The 15,805-nt window shown below is 39.1% G+C and overlaps 2 protein-coding genes across 2 annotated transcripts; both read right to left on the bottom strand.

The window, feature by feature from the left end:
* Window positions 1-1,746: 1,746 nt before the first annotated feature.
* On the bottom strand, window positions 1,747-8,308 carry LOC147514465 (uncharacterized). The gene is made up of 2 exons (XM_086594377.1): window positions 5,657-8,308; window positions 1,747-2,200 (listed from the first exon to the last, which is right to left on the bottom strand). The coding sequence occupies exon 1, from the start codon at window positions 8,269-8,271 to the stop codon at window positions 5,818-5,820; it is 2,454 nt and encodes an 817-aa protein (XP_086450503.1). The 5' UTR covers window positions 8,272-8,308; the 3' UTR covers window positions 1,747-2,200; window positions 5,657-5,817.
* A 1,273-nt stretch (window positions 8,309-9,581) lies between these two features.
* On the bottom strand, window positions 9,582-13,088 carry COR413-PM2 (cold-regulated 413-plasma membrane 2). Its single transcript, XM_086583282.1, has 4 exons — window positions 12,736-13,088; window positions 11,757-11,864; window positions 11,593-11,663; window positions 9,582-10,117 (listed from the first exon to the last, which is right to left on the bottom strand). The coding sequence occupies exons 1-4, from the start codon at window positions 12,909-12,911 to the stop codon at window positions 9,864-9,866; spliced, it is 609 nt and encodes a 202-aa protein (XP_086439408.1). The 5' UTR covers window positions 12,912-13,088; the 3' UTR covers window positions 9,582-9,863.
* Between the last annotated feature and the right edge of the window lie 2,717 nt (window positions 13,089-15,805).

Raw genomic sequence — 15,805 nt, 5'->3', positions numbered from 1 at the left:
TGTTTTCTCAACCCTGGATCCCTTACTAAATAAGTGTCAACTTTTTGAGAGTCCACTCTACAAGTTCCAGAAGGACCAGCTTCTCCGGATAAAACTCTAGAAGCTTCAGGCAGACCAACTTCTTGAGATTCAACACAAGTTGCTATGGAAGGTCCAACAATTTCAGGTTCCACTCTAGGAGCATTGGAAGAGCCACCTTCTTCAGGTTCAACTCTAGGAGCTTTAGAAGGGCATCGAGTAAAGTACGAATCAAGTGTATTTTTCCTCATGAATAACAAGTCCAAATATAGAGGGAACTCCCACAGATTTTCTACACTTGGTCAGTTTGCTCAACTAGTCAACTGTTCGCCAAAAAACAGGCACAAACATCAAAACATAAATACCCAAATGGCATATTACTAGACTTCCAAGCCAATATCACAGCAACTCAGCGATGTACATATGTAATTAATTAAAAGATTGTAATACAACACCGTCAACACGTAATGCCAAAATCAGAGTAAGTTAAATATCAATTTCATTTTTTAACAATACTTTTTGTTTTCCCAAGCTCTGAAGACTTAAGTTCCCAAGTATTGAGCAAGTGAACAGATTCACAAAAGTCAGAAGTGTGGATTTGTCATTTCACTCATTTGGAGGTGCGCTAAAAGCCTAAAACAGTAAAACCAATATTTCTCAGCAAAATAATAAGTGGAACAAAAAATCTAACAACAACAACAACAACAACAACAACAAAAAAAAAAAAAAAAAAAAAAAATCAAAATCAAAATCAAAATCAAAATCAACAAATTACAAATTACAAACAATTGAAAAAAATAGTTTAATATCAGGGTTTTAGAATGCTTACATCTTCTTCTAACATCATTTCTTGATTTCTTTCCATCAGAATTAGCAAATCCTTGCTGTGAATTGAAATAAATTGGTTTAAGAAGTTATGGAAGGATTAAAATGAGTGATTTTCCCCTTTTTTTCAAAATTCAGAAAGGTAAAGTGAAGAGTGGAGACAAAAAGAGACCTTATAAAAGAAAGGGTATAAATGATTAAATAGTATAATAAGGCTTTACTTTTTGACATTTGGAGAGAGCAAGTAAGCCGTGACTTTGCAAGGATTTTCTCCTCAACTTAATTGTGTGTTACTTGACTTACTTCTATTCTCGGGTCTAGTCCATTCATATTTGCCAAGAGTAGATTAATGATAAAATACTTGGATTTGATATGACGCTCCTACACCTATTATAAGAAGACTATGTTGTGGCTTCACATTTAAAACTACTATAGTCAAAAAATTTGAGGTGCGGTAGTAAAATATTTAAATTTATTTGTGTGTGTGTGTGTGGGGGGGGGGAACCTCTATGTATTTAGAAATTTTCATACTCATAAATACATAGAACATAATTGATCTTCACACGAAAAAAAATATTTAAATTTATTTTGCCGGGGGGGGGGAGTGAATCTGTATGTATTCAGAAATTTTCATACTCTTAATACATAGAACATAATTGATTTAAAAAAAAAAAAAAAAACATATGAGCTTGTGCTTTCATTTTAAAATAGATATTTCTCAAAGCCATATCACCTAAGAACATGGCCATGCTTATGTCAGGACACCAAATAAAAAAATTTGCACCGAATATAATCATTAGCATTACGGCATTACACAACACTAGCAAAAAAAAGCACGTGCTCTCTGCCCATATATATATATATATATATATATATATATATATATATATATATATATATATATTTTTCGTTAAAACATGTCTTATAAAATTCAAAGCATAAGGGGTACAGTACTGCTGTTCAACAGAAAGTCGGGGAGAGAGAGTTCAGATCTTGATATCTAGAAGCCCACTTGGCTAGCTCATGAGCTTCACCATTCACTTGCCTACTAATCCAACTAAACCTACAAAAAGTGAAAGTGTGGCATAACTCCTGAATATTACATCTAATGGAATCTAGTTTCCAATTTGTCAACTGCTGCTCACTCAAGTTTTGTGCAGCCAAAATAACTTAACGGCAATCTCCTTCAAACAGTACTGATGTGCTTCCCGTGGTCCTAGCTAGTTTAACAGCCACTTCCAATGCCACCATCTCTGCCTCTTCTGCAGACCCAGCTTCAAAGAGCCGTGTAGCTACTCCCACCATAGTTCCTTCTCTATCCCAAGCCAAAGTCCCTGCTGCTGCCACCCTTGTTTCCCTACAGAAAGCCGCATCAAAACGGATTAACACAGTATTTACTTCCACAATAGGAAAAATAGGATTGTTTTTCTCATCAAGCCAAGTCTTAGAAAGGTAAGAGTTAGTAGAAACTACTCCCTGAGGTTCTCTGTATGCTTCCAGGCTCCTGTTCCACTAAGCATAAGCCCTTCTCAGCAGGCTATCTCTGTTGGGCAATTTGCCCTCAAACTTAGCTTTATTTCTTGCTTCCCAAATATCTTGTAAGATATGAGCTGCTAGCAGCCCTTTTTCTACAAGTCCTTGGTCAGCTGTTTGTGTCCACCCCAGGAAGACATCGAGCCAGTCTCTTATAGTATGGTCAGCATGTTCTTCAACTCTGGCCCCCAACTCCGAAGCAAACCAAACCAGTTTTGTCCACTCACATTGGAAGAAAAGGTGGATGGGTTCTTCTGGGGCCGACCAACATAAGGGGCAAGTATGGTCCCCCTGAATATTTCTGCTTTCCAACACATCCCCTGTGGGAAGTATGTTCATATACATCTTCCAAAGGAACATCTGTGTGTTAGTTGACATTTGCAAACCCCACAGAGTTTTTATACTCTTTGTATTGAAAGAGGAGGTACCTCCTTGCCAATAAGTTCTAGTGACAAACTTATAGGCAGATCTGACTGTTAGGAGTCCATTATGGGTGTGCACCCATCTAATATCATCAGTGGCACTGCTGTTAGGTCTGATCACCACTTGATTGATCATAGTCACTATCTCAGGTGGAAATAGAGACGCCACTTTTTGATAGTCCCAACTTGACCCATCCCTTAGCATCAGGTCTCTTACTCTTAGATCCTTCAGCTCAGGTCTGTTAGGCATCATATCTTGCAGTGTTATAGGGGCATTGTTTTGAAGAAGCCAAGGTTGTTTCATAGCTTCCACCTTGTCGCCTTTCCCAGTACTCCAAATAAGCCCTGGGAGAATGCCTCGGGCAGTTCTATGCACCCCTTTCCAGAACCAGGAGGCCCAGGGTGGGGGTTCCTCTTTACTATCAAACCACTATTTTCCATACACAGCTATAAAGGTCTTCGCCCATATAGATGTAGTGTCCTTGACAGCTTTCCAAGCCAGCTTAGAAAGCATAGCCTTGTTCATATCCCCAGATTTCCTCAATCCTAAGCCTCCCAAGGCTTTAGGCTTACATATGCCATCCCACCCAATGGTGTGGAGGCTTTTGCTGTCCTCAGTACCATGCCACCAGAAGTGTCTGTATGCTTTATCTAACTTATTGCATGTGGATTTAATTTAGGTACTTTGTATGTTGCTATAGCATAGAGAGGAGTAGCTTGAGCCACAGCTTGGATAAGAGTATTCCTCCCAGCTTGGCTCAAGACTTTTGCTCTCCAACCTTTTATTTTGCCATGGGCTTTGTCAACCAGGTAATCAAAGTCATCCTTTTTGCTCTGAGATATGACAATGGGTACTCCCAAGTATTTATCTCTCTTGTCAAAGATCCTCATCTTCCAAAATCTCTTAAGAATCTTTTTATGCATTCTATGCACATTTTTGCTACAATGGATGCTAGACTTGTCATAGTTTATCCTCTGTCCAGAGGCAGCACAATACTTTTCCAAAATGTGCTTTACCTTGCCACTCTCAGCCAAACTGGCCTTAGTGAACAAGATAAGGTCATCTGCATAAAGGAGATGTGTGATAGCGGGAGCATTCCTCCTGATTTTGATGCCATGGATCTCCCCATTACTTTCAGCCTTTGCTATCATTCTAGAGAGAGCTTCAGAGACAATGATAAACAGGTAAGGGGAGAGAGGGTCTCCCTGTCTAAGCCCTCTGTCAGGACTGAACCTCTCTAGGGGAGAACCATTCAGCAAGACTTTGTACGTGACAGTAGAGATGCATTGGGAGATGAGTTGTCTCCACTTAGCACTAAAGCCCAACTTATTAAAAATATTGTCAAGAAAAGACCATTCTACCCTATCATAGGCTTTTGCCATATCCATCTTCAAGGCCACAAAGCCATGTTTTGTTTTCATGCTCTTCATATTATGAAAAATTTCACTGGCAAACCCAATATTATCACCTATGTTCCTACCCTTTATGAAAGCTCCTTGAAAAGGGGAGACTATCTTATTAATATGTGTCTTAAGCCTATTAGCTAGGATCTTAGCAATAATTTTGTAGCAGAAATTACACAAACTAATAGGTCTGAACTTAGACATATGATCAGGATTAGAAACTTTAGGAATTAAAGATAAAAAGGTTTCATTAAATCTAGGGTTCATGCAGCCTTTCACAAAGAAATCTTTAACACAATTTATAATATCTTTGCCAACCACCTCCCAGCAATTCAGATAGAAAGTTCCTTGGAAGCCATCTGGTCCAGGGGCTTTCAAGGCCCCCATCTTCTTAACCACATGCCAGATGTCCTCCTCAGAGGGGCAGGCAGTAAGGATCTCATTTTCTCTATCAGTGATGCAAGGGGAAAACAGGTTAAAGATCTGATCATTATTACAAGGCATATCCGAAGCAAAAAGATCATCAAAATATTCTTTAACAGCATACCCCACCCCTTGTCTTCCTTCTTTCCACACCCCCTCACTATCTTTAATCCTATCAATATTATTCTTTCTTCTCCTATACACCGTAGACAGATGGAAGAACTTGGTATTTCTGCCCCCCTCTTTAATCCAATGTTGACTAGATTTCTGTTTCCAGAAAACTTCCTCTTTGTCATACCAATCGAAAAGCCTTGCCTTGAGAAGTTTAGCTTTTTCATGGTTCTGGTAAGAGAAAGGTTTCTGGAGCACTCTATCCAAATCTTTTTGAGTTTTCTTTATACTATAAAAGATATTACCAAAAGTTTTCTTATTCCAACTTTTCAGGCATTGTTCAACACTCTTGAGCTTATGGACTACTTTCCAGTCAAGAAGGTCATGAGTGACTGCCTTCCAAGCCTGATCAATTACAGGCTTACAAGACTCATCCCTCAGCCACATATCATAAAACCTGAAAGGCCTATCAGTAACCTCCATCTTGGGCATAAGATTTATCATTAAGGACAAATGGTCCGAGGTAGCATTTACCACATTATTAACTAACATAGTAGGAAAAAGATCCAGCCAATCAGCTGTGGCCAGAGCTCGTTCAAGACACTCAAGAATGTTATCTTTAACTTTCCTATTATTGTTCCAGGTAAACTTAGGTCCCCTATACCCCAGATCAACCAGGCCTAGCTCATCAATCAAAAGATTAAAATCAAGCATGCACTTATTAAAAGAAGATCTACCCCCAATTTTCTCATCCAGGGATCTAATGGCATTAAAATCCCCAAAAAGCAACCAAGGCCCAAAAATATAAAGGGCAGTTTCTCTTATCTCATCCCAGAATCTATGCCTACAGCTAGCATTTGGTTCTCTATAGATGAAACTGAAAAACCACGGATTATTACTATGATAATTAGAAAGTTTACCTGTGATTTGATTTGTCGTGGCTCCCAGCACCTCAAGGTCTACTCCTGTTTTCCAGAAAAGTGCCAGCCCACCTCGATGTCCAGCAGAAGGAACACAGAAATGGTTATCAAACTTTAGTACTTTGCTTAACATACTAATTTTACTCTCCCCCACTTTGGTTTCAGATAAACAGATGATATCCAGTTGGTGTTGCCTCAAAAGATCCTTTAGATTTTGAACTGTCGTGGAGGAACCTATTCCCCGGCAGTTCCAGGCGTGTATTATTTCTGTTGAGGCAGCTGTTTGGGGACAGCTGCCGCGACCCCTGGAGGAGGACCACACAGACCTCCACTGCTTGCAGACTTACCACTCTCACCATTAGAACTTCCATCACCACTATACCCATTTGGGGAACCTCTCCTCTTTCTAGCTCTTGCCTCAGAAACTTGTTGCTTTCCTTTTTTTTCTGTTGTTTCACTACTGTTGAGTCATCAACTGCCAAAGGCTGGGGTTGTGCAAGTTGAGAGATACTCACATCATAATCAAACTCACCCTCATCGTGACTACCTTGACTGAGGTCCAAAGGCGCATTACCCACAGATACTTCCTCCTGAGAGTCAACATTAAAAACCACCATGTCCAAGTCTTCGTCTTCTGAAAGATCCTCCTCTTCCTCATCAGTGAAGGCATCTGATGGGATATCCTCCTCTGGTATCTCTGGTCCCCATTGCTCTGAGTGAACACTTGAGTCCAATGATTGATTTGAGATTGATGGTTCCACTAAGTTCCTAGAGTCACTGGAGATGGAGACAATCTGAGCTTCTTCCGGAATCAACAGGTGTCCCAATCCTTTTGCCCTTAAGTCATCTGCCACTCTCTTTGCTTTCTTTGAGAGACTTTCAGCCACCCTCAAATTGTGTTTATTCCAGCCACCATCATCCATCTTTTCCAAAACTCCTCCTAAAACCAGCTGTTTCCTTTTGCTTCCCACTCTTAATCCTATCTCTGTTTTCAAAACTCTCTTAGCTCTTCTTCTTCTGGATCCTCGAGAGGCAAAAGTTTTATACCCCCTACCACGTCTTGGTAGCCCAAGAAACCGAAAAGTGTGATGTCCACCCTCAGCAAGAAAACTGGCTTGATAGCTCCCATCAGTCTCGTTATAATCTAGAAAAGGAATGATGGCCTGGGAAGTGGGAGAGCCAAAATTCGGCGCGGCGTGATCTTTCATCAGATCTTTCCTAGTTTCCAAAAACTCACCTCCAACCGCTATTGTCTCTAGCATGCCAGCTTTGCAACCTACTTGTTCCCATTCTATATCACGATGATTTCCAGAAACTTCATCTCGTATAGGTTCGGGTCCTTTCTCAACATCCTTTGGGTCCCCATCTAGGTCCATATTTGCAGCCCCCAACACTGGTGTCCAAACCGCAATTGATTTTCCATGGGCCTCAGATCCACCACACTTATCCAGACAAAAACCTTGGGGGCCCAAAACTTGGCTTATTTCCTGTCCAGCCCAGCTCTGTACTTTATCTGAGGGCAAAGTCCCACCCAAGTTTGAACTTCCAACGGTAACTGACAAACCAGCCCCATATTCTTTTCTAGCCGTTCTGAGTTCTGACGCTGAGGCTTCTCTTTCTTCCGTACTCCAATTCCTAACCTCCGACACCTTTCCAGCCGACTTATCTCTTACCGGGGTTGTTAACAAGCCTGTCCCATCCCATAGCCTGCGTATCGGAGAGCCCCTTTTTCTTGCCGGCATGTGGTTAGATCTTGGTTTATTTGGAGTTCCCGATATTGTTACTGGGGCTGGCCCTGAGTTGGCCACTCCGTTGAAACAAACCGTTGCTCTCAACATGAACGAGAAGTTATTCTTGATGTCTATGGGGGATCCTCCATATTTGCGCAAATCCAAGCTGTATTGATCTCTCTGTTTACAGTAATGAATATCATGTCCAATGCAGCCACAGAAGTAGCAAAAAATTTCCAACTTTTCATATTTGAAAGTGACTAGGAAAACTTCTCCCAGTTCACTCTGGAGGTCTAGACCTTTCAGCAGCCGTTCTTTAATATCCATTCGAACTCTAACTCTAGCTACTGGGTTTCTGAACTCCCCTCTGTAGCAGAGATCAACCTCCTTTAGTTTGCCAAGGTTTTGCCCCACACTCCTAACATTCTCCTCATTTATACGGTCACTTGGGAGTCCGTGAATCTGTATCCAAAAATCCACCAGATCGAACTTCTGTGATGTAGCCCAATTCTGTAGATGTTTCCCTTTCTTTACTGAGAAGATGAACCCTTGTATCAACCAAGGGCTATTTGCTTTGACATGCTCCAGCTCTTCCATATTTTCAAACTCCATCTTATAAAAGCCTTTTGATAGCATTTCCACCTTTGTGTTTCCCCTAGTTTGCCAACCCCTGTGTAGTTCATCAGCAAGGTCTTGTAAAGAGATGAGTTTACCTCCATACAGCTTGCCGAGTAGAGTAGTACTTTCTCCTATGTTTTCTACCATATTTTTACAGCCAATGTCCACCACTTTTTTCTCTTTAGAACAGAAGAGATTTTGCATTTCAATCTGGAGTTCCTCAATCTTTTCTCTAGTTGGTCCTCCTTGCACTGAAGAACTTGCCATGTCTTCGTGAAAAGCTCCCAACAGCCACAGAAAGGACAGAACTGGAAAGGAAAAAAACTATGAACTAAGAGGGGGGGGAGAACTCAAAGCCAAAAATTAAAGGTAAAGAAAACTAAGAAATTTAAAATTACCAAAGAGAACAGAGGGGGGAAAGAAGAAGCTCAAAGGGGGTAACAGCTCACCTTTCTCACAATTGTATCCTATCTATGGTTCAGATTATCACTACCAAGATTGCCCAATCCAAGGTGTTCACAATTTCAGACTTTGAGAAGAAAAGTGGTGGGTGGGTGGGAGAGAAGTCAGATCTGCTTTAAGCCGTAGGACAGCTTTAACCCTGGAGAGAAGAAAGGGGAGATTCGTGCTCTGCCCATAGAGCCTACACAATTTTTTTTTTTTTTTTTTTTTTTTAGGGTCTCTATTTTTTAAATCTTTCTCTATATATTTTTTTCTTTTCTAGTAGGACCCACAACAGAATTTTTTATTAAAATAATAAAAAAAGACAACAATTGCCGGTTAAATAAAGATGATTGCTAACAAATAATCCTAAGCAATATCATCACAATGTTGAATTTCGTAAATTTTAATTTGGTAATTTTTAATTAAATCAATGTATCATCAATTCATCACCAAATGCAAAACCGACAAGTCAATGTATCACTAATTTCTAATCTTAAAGGTTATATGAACTAATCATTGACGAATTAAAATGTGACAAAATCCAAACTAATTGCCTTAACCAAAACAGCTTAAATCAAATGATGAAAAAGAAGTGATCGAAATTCCCTGAAATTCTCAATTGATGTGATTGAAATTGTAGATTTGATGAAGAACGTGAAGATTTTGAGAGAGTGCGAAGGGTTTTTATTTATTTTTTTTTTCTATGGTTTGTGGTCCGACACTACGGGGAGCGCAACGACGTGCGTCGGTAGCTTTGTCTGTTTTTTTGTTAAATCTGGTGTAGTGAGTAGCATTTGACAAATTGACAGAGTATTGGATTGAGGCAGAGTCAAGAGCAGATGAGTGCATTTTGTGTGAACTGGGAAGGTAAGTCCCCGTAGCTACCTACTACAGGCTTGGATAATTTTATATAGAAGACGCCATAGTTCATACATTGGTTGTCATGTACCTTTGTAGAGAGGGGACTTTGGAATGTAACCCCTTCCTACCACAACTTGAACATTTATTTTTCTTTTTAATAGAATCTCTGAACTTACTAATCCAAAAACAAAAAACAAAAAACAAGAACAAGAGAGAGAGATTGCATTTTAGCGAATCTCAAGTAGCACTAAGATTCAGAAGAGGACACAAACTTTGCAGCAAATTTATAGGCAAAACCCATCATTATGAAAGTAAAGTAACCAAATTGTGCTTCGCCAAAAAAGAACTCAATGGAAAATGAAATGCTAACCTTGACAACCGATATACAACGTTCAACAAATAAAACGTTGTTCAAACTTCAAAACATAAAATAAGAAACAAATTCATAGATGCAGAAGATATATTAAAGACACGGTCTAATAACTCATACAACTGAAGAATTATCATAACTACAAAGTAGCAAGGCAATGCACAGTTGCGGAAGATACTTCAGCCTAAAGAATCTTGAGCACCAACGCCCAGACCGGATACACAAATAGAAGGCAAATGCCTATTGTGTTGGAGACACCATGGGCTTTGGAGAAGGCATTTCTAAACCCGCCAGCTGCGCGGATGTGCTCTTGGAGTAGGTAACACCCAATGATAAGACAAATGAAGATGCCAAACCAGCCGCCTCTGACATGATTTGCAATTAAGTTGGGAGCTACTACCAGAAGTATAATTAACGACCCGGGCATCTCTAGCCAATCTGCACAAACCATAATCAATAGTTACAACCAAAACAAACACAAACCCAACTTATTCAGATTTTGCTCTATAGAGAACCAAATCCATTTCTCCATGATAGTGCATAGAAGTGCCAATATGCGTGTATTGGCAGCAAAATGCAACAAAGGCAAGTTTATATCAAGCATGTTTCCAAACAAATGGCCACCTGCTGACAGCCAGTGTATCAGAACACTGTATGTACCACTACCCAAAATAAGACAACGTCAACCCTCTGAATATTCACTATACTACACCTTGACTGATCATACGTGATAAGTTTATCATGCCATATTTTCGACAAATCAAATAGCATTGTTCATCATCGTGATAAAATATAGGTCAAATGACATAATTAAAATGGGTAATGAATTGCAAGAGTTGATTGTGAGCAGCACACTGCTGAAATTGGTAATAATTTATTTGGAGTTCACATTGTCTAAAGGGTGATACATCAAAACCTTCTGCCTGCAAAGCAGGAGCTGAAGACCATACAAAGACAATTATAACTAAGAGCGGAACCTACAGACCCAAGACAAAATTGTAGTGTTTAAAGAGTGTTATGTTAGTTTTGATCCATTGGTAAAGGCACTGAGATCATCGGAGACATTAAAACTGGACTAGCTATTTGCCCATCTAAGGACAAGGACTCGCACTTAATATAAACAGACTAGCAGCTACTAAGTTCGGTTTTTTAATTGAACTAGTGCAGCAAACACCAAGAGATGTGACTTGGACGGCACCAAACTGGCTGGGGCTGGTCTCTACTAAGTAGAGTTGGAAGTCTATAAGACAGGATCAGCAGGTTATTAAGGTGCCCTGAGGGACCCCAGAGGAACTCCACATATGGCCTATGGTGTTGGGAAGCAGACCAGATCAGTGCCAATCAACCTACTTGAAGAGTCAGAAGTTTGGTTGTAGGTATAAGACTCATAAGCAGGTTTGAAGGATATAGTGCTTCACATATGTTCAGACATGCTACACTGAGGAGTGGAGGTTTTATATTTTTGCAATCCTATAAAGGAAGAGTTTACACATATAGTGTGCAATGATGCCAATGCACATCTCTACTATATGATTTAAATTTTCTAGCAAAACGTGGTACAGGTCTGCTAACCCGAGCTTGCTTCTCGCCAAAAGAAGAAGAAGAAACAAAAACCGATATATAAGTAAACTTCATTTCATAGCCAGAATCAAAAAGGTCACCCAAGATGCACAATCAAGTTGCAGTAGTCCAAATATAGGACACTCCGTGTATCTTAAGAACAAATAGTACGTCAGTAGAAAGTTTCTATGGCCTTGTGTTCCCTGCTTTTCATATTCAAGTATAACGGGAATGAATCACTGGGAAATCACCATTTTGAGGGTTCTTATGCAATATTGTACCATTGGATGTCTTAGAAACCTAAATATGAGCAGAAATAAGAATGTTCATGATTGATTAGAATAATGGAAGACCTGGGAAGTGTTTTGGGAAGAAGAGTTTTAACACAACGGCAATAAATGCTATCCACTTCCCGATCTCTCCTCTGAAAGAAAACAAACAAATCATTAGATGGCAAGAAAGAAAATAGAACTCGAACTTAAGGAAAAAACAATGCATAGGCAGTATGAATAATCACCGTAAAATGCCAAATAAAAACGAAGGGAGAGTGAGAAAAATGTAAGGGACTAAAAGGGACGTCAACATATTTGTCTTCCAGTTCGTTCGGTCCAAGATCAACAAATATCTGCAAGCAAAAAGGTAAGTAATTAGTGTACAAAACAAATCTAAAATCGTTAGACATAGTGCTCTATAATCCCGTAGAAGGAAAGTGATGTAGAACATTAGTTGAGTCCAAGCCCATGGTTCGAGTACATTAGTTAGTTGGACACATGTCGTGTTCCTATTGGTTTATGCTTTCTAGGTTTACTTTAAATAACGGGCTTGTAGTTAGGGTTGGAGTAATTGTGTTTATGTGTGATTTGTGATTGAGAGATTCAATAAACGAGTGATTTTAGGTCTTCTTTAAATTGTGTTTCAATTAAAGTGTAGATTCAATTAAACTGAAGCTTCCGCCAGCCAGTAAGGATCTACATTAGAAAGTTAGAGAACAAAAGAAACGTCTAAATGCATTCTTGCAATACATAACCTGCATTCCATGGTCACAAACATGTGCCTCATGTTTGTTCCATCTTTCTGTGATGAGAAAAACAAGAAACAGTTCATTGTTCCGTCTTAAAACAAGCATCTAATCTTCCATATAATACGAAAGTAGTTTGATCATGAATAGATGAGCCACCATGATATAGTGCTTGTATTGCATGATTGTGTAGTTACAAAAAAGAATTACTCAGATTACACCCTGTACTATTAAACATTTCACACGATAACTGAGCACAAAAGCAATAGTACCAAACGAAGAACCGTGATGTAAATTTAAACTCTTCAAAGAAATAATCTTTAACAACGATTTGGACAAATAAAACAAAACAATCTAGATTGAGGGACAATAGATTCAGATTTATCAATCCACACTGCAACGGATACAAATGCATAACACTTGTGTATCCTGCCGACTACACAAATATCGACCACACAGGGCTTAAAAGAGAACTTACATTGCAGCAATTGCAGCTAGCCATTGAAGAAAACTAGAACCAAAGCCAAGTCCACCTAGCTTTACAGCATCATTAGCAAACTTTTTCGCTGCAATCTTAAGTTGGTTAATATCAGAATTCAGCAGTTCATAGTTTGGTTGATCAGTCTTCATTGCCAAGTATTCAGGTCTACCCATTTTTTTCCAGTTCAAGATCAAATGATCAGATCTGTAGAAGTGGGGACGAGTGTTATAGTCTTATAGACAATGAGCTTTGACTCTACTGGCCTATTTTTTATACATTGTTCCGAAAACTAGGCGTTGATTTGTCACTTACTGTAGGGTGGATATTTTAGGATAGAGAATAAATGTGGCAGCTGTTTAGACTTTAGATTGCCACATGATATGCTCCTAACGTGGAGGGCCCAGGGCCTGCTTGGACTATTCCTAGATTGTTGTCGACATAGATAAGGCATCGACATGGCAAGAATTTCGGTTTTTTAGTGAGCATGGACCAAGTGATTACTAGAAAAAGAAATAATTAATACAATATATATACTTGGTCAGAATCAATGACATGTAGTTGGTACTACTCAAAATTTTGCCATGTGTAGGAATAAATAATTATTGAGTAATTAGTCATTTTATTTTAAAGAAAGTAAAGTCTTAGGTCTTAATTATTAGAAACTAGGGTTTGCCCGTGCCGTACGGCACTGAACAACTCGCCATGCCTTCAACGCACGCTACCTAGTACCTTTGCATGCCCATGTACATATTTACACCAAAACATTACTTGGTAACTTGATTATCGAAAGAAAAAGAAGAATAAGCAGAGGTGACTTAAGTGATCAGTTCCTAACAGATAAGGTGCAATTGCTTTTCGAATAAAATGTTTTGGTTTAGGTGTTTCATAATACGTTTACATTCTATTTGATTCTCGTTGTTTGAGTCCGGATTTGTAGATGCTCTTTGCAATCTTATAAAATCATGTTTTTAAAGGCTTTGGCGTGAGACAACGTAAGACTGCCAAAGAAGGTTTACATATTCGGTTTAGCAAATTCAAATGCATATGCATTCACCGCCATTATTCCTTGATCTCCATTGTTCATGAACTATGTACCAAGTCATCACAAACAACAAAAGGTTATGTACCAAGCGGCAAAGGTTATGTGAAGCAAAATAATGTTCATATGGGAATAAAAACATTTCTCGATGTTTGTGAAGTGAAGTTTATCACGAAACTTTGTGACTATAGGACATATGTCGACCGCTCTATGCCAAAATATACAAATGAAGATGGTCCTAAAAACGAGATAGAAAGGGAGCAACACATCCGAAAGTATCAAACTACTCGCCTACTCCAAAACCACTTTCGGTAACAAATTAGTTGCGGATGGTTCCAAAAGATGTCCTTTTCTTTGAAAAATTCCAAAAGATGTCAATACCCAATAACCTGAAGTCAAAATCTCCTTATTAGCATTTACAAATGATCCACATAAACCCAAAAACTAAAATAGGAGTTCAACCATTTTTAATAGCGAGTCATCATCCACTAATCAAGTATTTGACTTTAAACAATTAACAGATCCACCACGGATAACAATTAACATAGTCATTGAAGAATGCCATTTTAAGCAACCCGAGGGGCAAAGAACATGATCCCGGTGAGGTATCAATCGCTGCTGCGGTGGCATGACTTGCCACATGGAAACTCGAGGGGTAGCCGATGAATGGCATCGGCTTGTTGCCGTGCTTGAGCTTGAGGAGCAAATGCAGTTGGAATGGCGAAGGGTGAGGCATGAAGCTTGGGCCGAGAAGTCATGGCTTTAACTTGTTTATTCGAACTTCTCTTTCTCTGCTTTCAACCTTTGCTTCTCATCACGGTTCATTTTTCTCGGACTACATAAACAAAGTGCCAAAACCATAAATAAAGAAAATTACATCATCCAAGAATTCAAAACTTCACCACTTGATTAAAAAACCATAAATATCTTTGATAGCATGGCCAAAGCATGATTGCATACAAATGGTCGAATATGCTCCTCACCAAGAAGGCTCATTATTTTTAAGGCTTCTTGCAAATAACGAAGAGTTGTATGCATCTTTCCTATGTCCTTGTACATCATAGCTACATTTATGAAAGTTGCGACCACGTCGGGATGATCGGGACCACATGATAAACTTTGTAGGAGCAATGTCCCGGGCATATGCCGTAGAAGCGAGCTCCGTTTGGTTTAGACCAGGATAGAAGAGAGCCATATTGCCATAGTTGTAACAATGAAACCAGGTTATTCAAAGGACACACATACACAAGCCAACAATAATCTGAAAGCTAGTATACAACGTTAAATAAGGAATCTGAAAGCTCTTTGTGTTTGCTTTATGGAGGAGTTTTCCTTCTACAACTATTATTATGAGGGGATTGACAGATTAATTGGTACATGTGAGCGATATCCGGTCGGGTCCAATCCGAGGTCGGTCATTTATGATAAGTTCTTTGAGTCTCTTTGCATTATTGTTCCCGCCATGTCTCCGGCATGATATATCTCGGCATGATATAGAACCATTGCAAGGTACCTAATGAAAGAAAAATTACATTATCAACACTTTCGGACATAAAAAAAATTACGGACACTATAAATACCGGATCTACTCACTACATTATGTTTTTAGTTAAAAACTTCGTCAATGCAAGAGTCGCCTGAAAAAGATAATAAATGGACAATCTTTTGCATTGACGATGAGACCTTAGTTTTCAAAGAAAATTCAGAAAAAATATTATGGTACCACTAAGATAGTTGGTAAGGAAGAACAATAGATGTCTCATCCACCCAACGAGATATGTATCCGCGAAAAAAAAAGAAACCAAGGGGTATATAAGAAAGGAGAAAGTCAATATATAAATGGTAATTACCGGCAGCAATTTGCAACCTCTCGATGGATGGAACCCGGTAACTCACCCTTGATCAAATAGAAGCACAGAAAGCGGTTAAATTATTGTGTTGGTAGCACTAAAAAGTGATGCTTAAAAAGGGAAAAAGAAAATGGAAACCATGAAATGTGGGTATATGGAAAGAGCATACTTGCCGAAG

Source organism: Coptis chinensis, chromosome 2 (assembly GCF_015680905.1).
Source record: "Coptis chinensis isolate HL-2020 chromosome 2, ASM1568090v1, whole genome shotgun sequence".
Taxonomy (NCBI): Eukaryota; Viridiplantae; Streptophyta; class Magnoliopsida; order Ranunculales; family Ranunculaceae; genus Coptis; species Coptis chinensis.
Note: the sequence above shows the minus strand (reverse complement) of the source record. Positions and strands in the feature narration are given on the sequence as shown.